Source organism: Pongo pygmaeus, chromosome 13, assembly GCF_028885625.2.
Source record: "Pongo pygmaeus isolate AG05252 chromosome 13, NHGRI_mPonPyg2-v2.0_pri, whole genome shotgun sequence".
Classification (NCBI taxonomy): domain Eukaryota; kingdom Metazoa; phylum Chordata; class Mammalia; order Primates; family Hominidae; genus Pongo; species Pongo pygmaeus.
The window spans coordinates 58,073,187-58,085,582 of NC_072386.2; the positions used below are offsets into that span (position 1 = coordinate 58,073,187).

The 12,396-nt window shown below is 40.8% G+C and overlaps 1 protein-coding gene across 1 annotated transcript in view; it reads left to right on the top strand.

The window, feature by feature from the left end:
- The window catches only part of PGM5 (phosphoglucomutase 5), a 178,148-nt gene that overhangs the window by 120,494 nt on the left and 45,258 nt on the right, over positions 1–12,396 (top strand). The window contains exons 8-9 of the mRNA XM_054501897.2: positions 3,218–3,353; positions 7,371–7,554. Coding sequence (XP_054357872.1) covers positions 3,218–3,353; positions 7,371–7,554 — 320 coding nt within the window. The remainder of the gene's footprint in view (positions 1–3,217; positions 3,354–7,370; positions 7,555–12,396) is intronic.

Genomic DNA, 12,396 nt, shown 5'->3' on the forward strand with positions numbered 1-12,396 from the left:
ATTTTACACACTTTTCTTTGACCACAGTGAGGGTGAACATTGTTCCAATGTTGACTATTATTATTTTCCTCTGAAAATTGCATGCTTGTGCCCTTTCATGCCATTGTCCATTGAGGTTTCTCTTTCTCTTATTGACCTATGAAAACATTAAAAAGTATCCAGCCTATTATCCGTGTCGTGTATATAGTGTGAACATTTCTACTCCCATTTTTACTCTGTTTATAGTGGGGTTTTAGAAAACCATTTGATATCTTTGTGCTTTCTGGAATTTCTTGTTTAATCTGCCTGTCACTGATACAGCATTAGCATTCACTTGCCTGAAAGGCCTTTTAAAAGGAGAGTTATAGCCCCCAAATCCACTCCAAAGTACACTATAACCATCCAGTGGAAACATCTGTGTAATTGAAGCATCATTAATGTCTCTGTCCCAAAGTTGAAGAACTATAAAGGGCATTGTTAATTTTACTTCATCATCAGCCCCTTATTAATCTTGGCAAATGTTTAACTTGTAGGCAAGGATGTCCAAGCCAACTCACAATTTACTATGCAATTGGCTACAAATGTTGAGGTGGGTTTTTTTGTTTATCCAACTAAAAGAACTTTATGTCCCTCTAGCACTAAATTATGACATCTTATCTCACAGATTTAACAGCATCTAATCATTGTATCTCTAGGTAATGTAATCCAGCTGGAGTTCGAAGGTATGCAAAGCCCATGTTTTAGAACAAAAGGGTATTTTTCTCTAGCCAGTAAATAAAAGTGATTTTTTTTCAGCTGTAAAAGGACAAAAGGTTTTGAAGTGATCCCACTGGGCAGGATTTCCTAAACTTGTTTTTTGGCAGTTGGCCATGGAGCTAACTCAGTCTTCCAAACTTCTTCCATTTTTGTAGCAGTGTAAAGAATTCACTGCATGAGGCTAAAGACACTTCATGGTGTGATGATTAATGCCCAGGGTCCTGTTAACCCAGAGGCAACCACAACTGGACATCCAACAGTGCCATTAGCAGACCCTTGATCAGTGTGTAGGAAGAACTAAAAACCTGACCCTTTTTCTTATTGATTTTAGTACCTTAACAGCCCCCGTCAGGTTTGCATGTTTTCCTTATTGAGAAAAAAAAGTTTAACATTTAACACCATAAATGTCACCAGTACGGTAAATGGTCTGTAGCTTTAGTTAGAAGTTGTCAAAGATGTTTGACTTAAGTATTGTTTGATCCCATTTTCAGGGGTTAAACAGCTCTGTGGCATTGGGTCTCCCTTGTTGGTTTTCCATGTATGTTTTATAGTTCTGAAACCCAAGAATACTGTTGTCCATTCTCATTGCCCTGCTGCAAGAAGGTCCACCCCATGGACCCAGTCCTGTTTCTTAAGACATTACTATTGCTAGAGTTAGAGCATAAAATTACATGAATAACCAAGAACAATTTCTGAAAGCATGTATTGAGGAATCAGCACCTTGCAGTAATTCACACAGCTTTATTAAAATTACCAACAACAAGATCAACAGCAAAAATGTGTGATATCCCAGTCACTGTTCTAAACATCTGGGCATATTTAGTTGCTTAATCCTGACAGTAACCCCATGGGGTAGGGGCTGTTATTGTCCACAGATTACAGATGAGTACCGCAAACAAAGGTAAATGGCTGAGCCAGGATTAGAACATGAGAAATCTAACTCTAGAGCTTGTCCTCTTAACTTGATTAAGTTGATACAACAACAATGCCACAAAATGGGTGATGGGGTCCCCATTTTACAAATGAGAAGCTGAGGCTCAGGGGAATTAATGACTTTGTAATAACTTTCCACACATCTGTGAAGTAGCAGTTTGGCTTAAGCCCTAATCTAAAGCTTTCCCTAGGATACCACACGTCTCGTACTACAACACATTTCTTTACATTCAGGGCTTTATTCACTTCAGAGAGAGCTTATAACTGGCTAACAGACAGATACCCAAATGGGTCTGTGACACACTCTTCTGTGTTCTCATTGCACAGGAAGCTGGCCACTTAGACTGCAGTCTTCATTTGTGTGCCTGATGCAATAAGAACTGCCTCTAACTCTTTCTATATGAATAGCAGTGGGATTTAGCTTCTCTATTCATTCCTGCCTCAGGAACTTTGCTTTTTCTGTGCCCTAGCTTGGAATACATCATCCCCAGATCTTGGCATGTCTGACTTCTTCTCAGGGGTTAGCTCAGATGCCATTGCCTCAGTGGGGGCAGACCCTAACTATCTGTATTAATCTCCTAGGGCTGTCATAACAAATCACCACCAACTGGGTGGCTTAAAGCAGTAGAAATGTATTCTCTTATAGTTCTGGAGGCCAGAAGTCTAAAACCAAGGTGTTGGCAGGACCACGCTTCCTTGGAAGGCTGTAGAGGAGGATTCCCCTTGCCTCTTTGAGTTTCTGGTGGCTCCACACGTTCCATGACTTGTGGCAGCATAACTGTAATCTCTGCCTCCGTCTGCACATAGCTTGCCCCTCTGTATTTCTCCTCTTCTGTGTCTTCTCCTCTTCTTATAAGAACATTAATCATTGGATTTAGGTGCTACCTGGATAATCCAGATGAGATTGAGATAATCTCACCTCAAGATTCCTAACTTAATTGTATCTGCAAAGAGCATTTCCCAAAATAAGGTCACATTCACAGGTTCCAGGTGGACACATCTGTTGGGTCGGGGGACCACCAGCCAACCTTAGGTCAAGCAGCTTTTGGTGCTGTTGTGCTCTGTGACATCATCACCTCTTTATTTTCTTCAAAGCACTTGTCCTTATTTGATGCATCTTGTTCTCTTATCTACTTTTCTTTGCCTGTCTCCACCTAACTCCATCTACTTGGATTCAAACTTTATGAGTAAAGAATTATCTTGTTCACTGCTTTACCCCAAGATGTAGAACAATGCTTGATATATTATAGGGGTCACTAAATATTTACTGAATAAATGAATAATCTCATTGGGCTAATGAGATGTCAACTTGACTCTCTGATCCCTTCAGAAATTTCCAAGTTTTATTTTTTGTTACTATTTTATTTGAATTTCAGTTGCATATTTTTCAGAAATGCAAATGTATTAGGAGACATATATTTAACATAATGGGTAAATGAGCCAATCATTTCTACATAACATTCAATCGCTAACTGGTCTTCTTAATTCATTTAGCTTTTGCTTTGCTCCCAGAAATGAATCCTCAGCAGAATTTTTCTTTCACCTTTAGGCTCTGACCACCTCCGAGAGAAGGATGGCCTGTGGGCTGTCTTGGTCTGGCTCTCCATTATTGCTGCCCGGAAGCAGAGTGTGGAGGAAATTGTCCGAGATCACTGGGCCAAATTTGGCCGCCACTACTATTGCAGGTGAGGAGAAGGGGAAGGGTCTCTTTATGGACCCTGAAGAACTACTCCTAGAACAGGTTTCTAAAACTGATGGGCTAGAACCTTAAAAAGGAGGCATCTTCCCAGAAGATCTGAGGAACACAGAGGCTGGAGCTGAATCACCTCTTATAGATAGTTGGGGGTGGTGTCAAAGGCTACCAAGCTGGAAGGCACCAATTTCCTTTCCCCTGGTGACATCACTCTTTAATCTTTTCATCAATGCCTGTAAGGTAGGTGGCCCTGTCAAGAGGAACTCTGAACTGCAGAGCTTTGAAAAGTTATTTGGTAACTATAATGGCTGTGAGAGTCGTGCAGTCAAACCAGAGGCATTTCTTGTTGGTTTTCCATCCATATTTATCAAGTAAAAAAGGCAGACACAGAAGCTGTGACAGGTTGGAGTGCTTTCATAATCCTCTCTCTACCTCTGTCTTACCTCCTCACCAATAATCAGATTCAGTGTCCAAGATGCCTGAGCTGGCACCCTTTGAAGGAGCCTCATGGTTCAAGAGCCCCAGATATTGTTAAAGTTTTGTCCTCATGAAAAGAGGTACAGGCCGGGTGTGGTGGCTCACGCCTGTAATCCCAGCACTTTGGGAGGCCGAGGCAGGTGGATCACCTGAGGTCAGGAGTTTGAGACCAGGCTGACCAACGTGGTGAAACTCTGTCTCTACTAAAAATACAAAAATTAGTTGGGTTTGGTGGTGCGCACCTGTAGCTACTTGGGAGGCTGAGGCAGGAGAATCGCTTGAACCTGGGAGGCGGAAGTTGCAGTGAGTGGAGATCGTGCCACTGCACTACAGCCTGGGCAACAGAGTGAGACTCCATCTCAAAAAAAAAAAAACAAAAAACAAAACAAAACAAAACAAAAAAACAGGGAAAAAGAAGTACAGAAAAGGAAACCATTATTTTGGAAGGAAGAAAAGGAAAGATCAGTGGGTAGGAGCTTAGGGTTGGGGTCTATATCATTTTCCTGTCGTTTAAGTAAATGAAAGTAAGAGTATCCTGGAAGTGTGGTTACTTGCTAGGAGTGTGAACCTAGGTATGCTAGATATGTGTACATAACAACATAACAAGAACCAAGCCGTGGGTTAGGAGGAGGGAGTAGGAAACGATGTTAACTGTAAAGAACTGGAGGTGGGGCAAGGGCATCCTTGGGTAGTCTCAGAGACTCTGTATTAAAAGCAGAAAGATTGTGACTCATTTTGCTTTGTTTATGAATAGTTAACTACTTTGAATGTTTGGTTGTGTTTCAAGAGCTTAAGGGACAGAAAGAGAGCTTTAGACTTTCCTTATAAGGTGATTATTTCTTCTGTTAAGAAGCCTTTTACTTAGATATGTATCAGAGAATAAGGAAGCCCATGATTGTACTCGTTAAAATCAAAGAGATTGCAACCTTCTGGGAGATGTAGACAACAACAACATCATATTCTTAGTTCCCATTTAGTCAAGAAAGCTGGGGATGTGATAGCTGGCAAAACACCTCAAATTATTCAGTGTGTCATAAAAAATGAATTCTTAGGACAGGTAGAAACTTGGTTTACTCATTATTTCTAACAAGTACCAAACCCCCCTGATTCGTGTGTGTTTTTTTTCCCTGGCATACCAAGAGTTAATTGGCACATGACATTCTTCTATTGCATGAAGCTGTTCCAAAAAGTCCAGCCTGACAGAATATATTATGATTGACAACCTCTGGCCTAGTGAGATCGCTTTGAGTCAGAGATGTGTTCCTCATAATTTGTGGAATGATTATCTAGGTTTCTGCTGGTGTCTTGAATAATCGGTGTTATGGTAACTGTATTTATAATGTAGTTTATTTTTTGTGGCCAAGAGCTTACATGATAATTACTTCTTCATAACAAATACCATATTAGAGAATAATATGTGATACAGATTTAATTTCTTCTAGGACATTGAGTTATGTTTCAGATTTCTTTCCAAAAAGATCACAGAGATAAAGAAAAAGGGAGGAGAAAATACATAGAATGAAAGGTAAACATTTCCTTCATCCCCCAGCAAATGGCAAATTAAAAGGTGCTTGTGAAATGTAATTATTCCTAGCTTGGCAATTTTCTTGGCAGGCTGAAAATAATAAAACAATTTCACTTAAACTAATACTGAGCCTGAATATCTGAGAAAATCTTCCAGATTATTTTTCTTGTGCGAGTAGACCCCAGAAGGAATCCTCCATTTAAAGGTTTTTTCCTTGAAAGTGTGTTGTTATTGGTGGTGGTCAGACGGGGATTTGGGGGTGGAAGGCAGTGCTAGATCCTGCTTGTATATGAAGGTGAACGTTTGGGCAAATGGATCTGATGATTCTCAACCCTAGACTGAACGTGATCTATCATATTAGTGGATTTTTTTCAACTCCTGAATCTCTTTCTATCTCCTGCTAGACTCTCTTCTCCTGTCTTCCTGCCCCTTTCTCCTTGCTTGGGTCTCTACCTTCTCCAAATGTCTACCTTTAAAGTGACTGCAGTCTCAGAATATATGCACTGCTGAAAAAGAATGTTCTGAGGGAGTTCCTTTTTTTCCCTCCGAGGCTGAGAAAACAACATCTTGTGTAGGAGGAAGAGAATAAAAGAAAGGGATATAGATGCAGGGGACCCATTGCTAGACATGGTATTATTCCATATTTTGCATCTTGGCTAATATGCTGATGTTTACTGGATGTCTTAAAGATCTTAAGTGGAAAAAAGTAGTAACAACTATTCAGAGCTTCCTTCTTCCAGTTCACTCTGAGAACTCACATCCTTTCTCTATGTTACAGGAAGCCCAAATGTAAGATCCTCCAAGTGACTTGGGTGCAGCTGCCCCTCCTATGGCTTCCTTCTCAAACAGACACTCCTAGGTGTGCCATTAGGTCTCAGCCAAGACCATCTGACATTGTAAAATGTAGTTTATTTATGGTGGTGATGGCAAATAAAAGTTGTTAACTGTTTTTAAGCACCAGTGCCTGGCACTGTGCCAACTCTTGGTATACATCATCATATTTTGAACCCCACAATGACAAATGCAATTGGTATTATTTTTAGTCTTTTATTTTTTTTTTTTCTAATTGACTTCCAGCGCCATTGTTACATTTAATACTCTTGGCTAGGAGGACTTTTTTGAATGGAACAATTGTGACATTTCTTCCAAGTTTCCAAGAGTTCTATAGCATGCTCAGTTCCCCTTCTCCCTTTCTTTTTACCTTCCTTGTTTTTTCTCTCTTTCCTTCCTTCCTTTCCTTTCTCCCATTTTTCATTCCATTCTACTTACATAGAACTTACTATGTACCAGAAATAGCAGAGAACAAGACAGCTCCTGGAGCTCACGTTCTGGTGGCCAAAGACAGACAATGAATAGGTAAACAAATATACAAACAAGATACATACAGTTTGGGATAACTACCAAAAGAAAATATGAAGGGTGATGAGAGAAGAAGACAGAGTGGGGAAGCTGCCTCAGATAGATGGTCACAGAAGGTCACATTCTAATGGTGACAATGGGTTTGAAAATGGAAGGAAAGAATGAGCCTGATATTTGAAGAGCTGGCAGAAGAATGTACAAGGTAGAGGGAACACACAGCAAGTGCAAGGGCCCAGAGGCAGGAAAGGGTGCAATGTCAGTGCACACTGGAGAAGAGGCCAGTGTGGCTGGAGCCAGTGAACAAGGATAAAAAGACAGAACAAAGTTGAGTCAAAGAGGTGGGCAAGGGCAGATCCCACAGTGCCTGATAGACCAAGGTTAAAGTGTTGACTTTTCTTCTCAATGTGATGGGAATTTATAGAGGGATTTAATAGAAAGAAAGTGGCATGATTTGATTTTTACAAGATTACTCTGGCCACTGTATGGGGAATGGATTGTAAGGGTCAGATGGAAGAGGGGAGATGAGTTGAAGGTGCATTTCTGTGCTGTCCTTCCCTGGAAATAGAACCAATGATTAGATAACTGTAAGTGGGCCACCAAGTTGCTGGTTCTCTGATTAGGTTTCTGTTCCTCCTGTGTCCTCACCAGGTTTGACTATGAGGGGTTGGATCCCAAGACGACATATTATATCATGAGGGACTTGGAGGCCCTGGTCACAGACAAATCCTTCATTGGCCAGCAGTTTGCTGTGGGGAGCCATGTCTACAGTGTGGCGAAGACGGATAGCTTTGAATACGTGGACCCTGTGGATGGCACTGTGACCAAGAAACAGGTACTTTCTAGGAAATCACTAAGATGGGTTATCAGGCAGAACCAGTGGCCAAAATGTCCTAGAACTGGAGAGGTCCTTGGGGATGATCTAAGGTGACCTCATTTTATAGATGAGAACTGTGCAGCCAGGAAAGAGGGAAGCCCTTGATGAAGGACACCTAACAAGTTAGTGCACACGGTAGATTAGAACATGGGCCTTCTGTGGCCAGGCACAGTGGTTCATACTTGTTATCCCAGCATTTTGGGAGGCCAAGGTGGGAGGATCACTTTTGAGCTCAGGAGTTCAAGACCAGCGTGGGCAACAAAGTGAGACCCCCATCTCTACAAAAAAAAAAAAAAAAAAAAAATAGCTGGGCATGGTGGCACACAGTTGTAGTCCCAGCCACTTAGGAGGCTGAGGTGGGAGGATTGCTTGAGCCCAAGAGGTCAAGTCTGCAGTGACTCATGATCACACCATTGCACTTCAGCATGGGAGACAGAGTGAGACCATGTCTCAAACACACACACACACACACACACACACAAAACAAACAAACAAAAAACAAAAAAAAGAACTTGGGTACTCTATGTCCAGTATTCATTCCACTTGGTAATGGATAGACCAATATGTCAAATAAATACAGACCCAACATTTCCTTCTGAGATGTTTGTAGCCTGCAGGTGCTCATACGTGGTGGCCATTATTGGTGACGGATTCAGAAAAGTTACCAAGAACTAAAGATCCCTGTCCTTGGGGCCCCAGTGAGTCAGTCCTTGGAAATGTGAAGTCAGGAGCTCAGCTGGCATCTTTGAGCCCCTGTGCCCTGGATAGGTCTTTTCCAGTTTTGGACCACATTCCCACTTCCATTTTACAAACTTTTCTTAGATCCAAGTCTCATTTTGATGCAGAATTCAAGAGATATAAAATAATGTGCCTTTTAAAGTATCCTTGGGATATTTTTGCTCACCGACAAGGAAGGCTTGGAAACCATTCCTTCAAGGGAATGGTCTAATCCGCATTCAGTTATGGATTTTATCTACTTGCAAGAAGCTTGTCTGTTGAGCTTATTTGTTTTGCTGTTAATGCAGTATTCCTCTACCTTATATCTTCCTCAGTGTACTCAGTGCTTGGATACCTTTTCCTTAGATTTTCTTTAACTGTTCACATCAGGCCAATTCTACAACTGGATCTTAAGTTCATCTATTTATTTCATTTCCCCTCCCCCTCCATAACTCTGACCGTTGGTTTTCATTTTTACACTGGAATGTGTTTGATAGGGTTTGGCTGTGTCCCCACCCAAATCTCATCTTGAACTGTAGCTCCCATAATCCCCACGTGTCATGGGAGGGACTGGGTGGGAGGTAATTGAATCATGGGGGTGGGTTTTTCCTGTGCAGTCTTGTGGTAGTGAATAAGTCTCATGAGATCTGATGTTTTTATAAAGGGCACTTCCCCTGCACATGCTTTCTTGCCTGCTGCCATGTAAGATGTGTCTTTGCTCCTCCCTCACCTTCCACCATTATTGCGAGTCCGTTAAACCTCTTTTCTGTTATAAATTACCCAGTCTTCGGTAATTCTTCATAGCAGTATGAAAATGGACTAATACAGTATTGATTTACCCCAACCTCTTCTACACTCTTCTATCTGAGCTCAAATGTAGCTATAAATAGATACATGCTGCCAGGATCTGCTCTTGGGAATTTTTCTGGTAAAGAAAGAAGGAAGTTTTTTGTTCCTTTTCCCAGATTCCAGGACCCAGGTGATATCTTCATTGGCTGGTGGTCCTGAGACACACTAGAGCTTCTCTGCACGTCTGGGTTTAGCTCGAGGGGGATGATGAAAGACCAGTTACTTAATACTTAGCATCATCCCCATTGTTGGCAAGTTACGGATGGTTCCTTTGCCACCGTTGGTCCTGTTGGATAGAGGTGGAATCCCTGCATAGCAGTGCTGTTGAGACCCTCTCAGGATGTCAACATGCATCAGCATTCAGCCCCAGGGATAGTTGAGTCTGGTGCACACTTTAGGTAACATAGTGCAAAATAAGCATACTTTTCAAACTATAGAATCTGAAAGACATATTTGAATTTAAATAAACTAGTATTCTAAAATAGCCATTAAGTACCTTGGTGCATTCATTCAGTGGATATTTACTGAGAGCCTACCAAATGCATAATTTGGTTTTTTTTCATGGTACAGTTTTAAAATATAAATATATAGTATCTTTATTGATATATAATTCATATACCAGATGGTTCTCTCATTTAAAGGGCACACTTCAACAGTTTCTAGTATATTTACAGAGTTGTGCAGTTATCACCACAACCAATTCAGAACACTTTCATCACCCCAGAAAAGAAATGTTGTGCTCTTTAGCTGTCATCTTCCTTCCAACACCCCTCCAACCCCCAGCCCCTGGAAACCCCTGATCTTTCTGTCTCTATGGATTTGCCTATTTGGGACATTTTGTATAAATGGAATCATATAATATATGGTCCTTTATGACTAGCTTCTTTCACTTATTGTAATATTTTCAGGGTTCATCCACTTTGTACCATATATCAGTACTTATTCCTTTTATTACCAAGTAATATTCTATCACATGGATGTACCACAGTTTGTTTATCCATCCATTTGTTGTTGGACATGTGAGGTATTTCCACTTTTTGACTATAATGCTGCTATGGACATCCATCTACAAGTTTTTGTGCAGAGATAGGTTTTCAATTCTCCTGGGTACATACTTAGGAGTGGAATTGCTGGGTCAAATGGTATCTCTATGTTTAACCCTTAAAGAAACTGCCATATGGTCTTCATAAGCAATTGCACCACTTGACATTCCTGCCAACAGTATATGAGGGTTCCAGTTTCTCCACACCTTTGCTAACCCTTGTTATTATGTCTTTGTGATTTAAAAATACTGTTATTTTAAAACAACCTACTATATTATGGATTATTTTTAAATTAAGATAGAAGGAGATTTTATTTCTATAAGGATAAACAGAACTATATCTCTCTGTTAGCAAAGCTCAGAGGAGACATAATACTGCCAAGTGTCTTCTTCCTACAGAAGGCAGGTTGTTGTGGTTCTCTTGTGTTGGAGTCAGATAGACACAAGATTGAAAGCTGGCTTTGTCACTGCCTAGATTTGTGATTTTAGGCATATTATTTAACTTCTTTGAACCTCATCTTGAGGGGAGGAGCTAGTGATAATTATCACACATGCATCATGGGGAAAGTTTGAAGAGAAAGTCATGTGAAGCCTCAGGTACAGCAGCAAGTACCTAATTGATGCTCAAGAAATATCAGTTCCCTCCCCCTGACCAGAATCCTTAATTTGATTGAGTATCGGTTCAAGAAAAGGATACAACTATTCTCTCTCTCTCTCTCTCTGTCACACACACATACACACACACACACTTACACAAATCAGGTGTATATTTTTAAAAGTAATAATCAGTGTGCCCTAGGGTTAGAAAATGCTCACCCAACTCTTCTATTTATTCTATTTTAAAAGTACTTTGCAGCAAAATTTGAGGCTCAGATTGATGATCCCAAGGTAGTGGCAGATTCCCAGTTGTCTCTTGTTTGGGTTAAATTCTATTTACTTAAAAAAAAGTAGATAGCAGAAATAATTTTCAACAATGAATTGTTAAAATTTGTGCTGTTCCTGTTTTATCCAGAAATTCTCTTCAAGTGCAGCTTTCTGCTCCAGAGCACCCAAGGCAACCTTGGTGCCACTGCAAATCATGTGAGCAATGGTTGGGTGTGCAGGCTTGAAGTCAGAAAGTTTTGGGTTTGAGCCTCAACTCTGCCACCTCCCTGCTGGGTTATCTTAGGCAAGCTATTCAACCCCCCTACACCTGCCTTTTTAAAATCTGTGAAATAGGAATAATAATTGTGGCTGTCTCATATAAGCGTTTGGGAGAATTAAGTGAGATGACACTTATAAAATCCTGGCACGTAACAAATGATAACAATTGGTTAAACAAAATTATTTATGTTTAAAAAAAAGCATCCTTGGGAAAGACTGTAGCATTGAATGAACCAGATATGATAGGAAAAGCAGAGAAAAAACACACGATTTTGCAGTGTCACATAAAGATTTGAGAAAGCCCCTTCAGTTTCTAAGTCATCTGGGAATTGATTCAAACTCACATTTCTCCCCCTCTCCCATCCCCCAGCACACACACTCTGCTTCAGAAAGCGAAAGGTTTTTTAAGGCAGCTTGGTCTCCTTTATGTCCTTGACCTGAGGTCAGAGTCAGGAAATCAACCATGGAAAAAAATGCTGTTTCACAAACATCTCCAGAGATAAAGTAGAAATGCTTCTCCATCCAAAATGAAATTAAAATCCTGTTCTGGTGATAACCACCCCACTACTGCCAACCCTGCTGCTGTGGAAATGTTCAGTGAAGTCTATCCTGCCTGGCTCTATGGGACCATTCAAGGAGGAAGAAGGAAACCCTGAAGTTCTCAACCCCTGACATGATTTCCCAGGGACCTCCCTGGCCTCAATGTGGCATGTTTGGTTTCATGGGATTTACTATGGCTGCCTCCAAGTGTCTGATGCGTATGTGACCTTGGATGTCAAGAGAAAAATTGTTGTGTGCTTTCCACTATACAGGGCCCAAGAGAGACTGTTTGATTTAGAAAGCATTTTCATGAGGCATGGTTCAACAACTGCAGTTCTTCCTTCTATCTTCATGAGGATACGTCACTGTTTTCAAGTGAAATCTAGTCACATGAATGACTGACTGATGCTATTTTCTTCAAGTATGAGTGGAAAAAAATAAGCCTATAGCTACAATGAGAATAGGGGAGCACTTTGATCAAATGGCTAAGTGGTTAAAGAAGTTCCCAG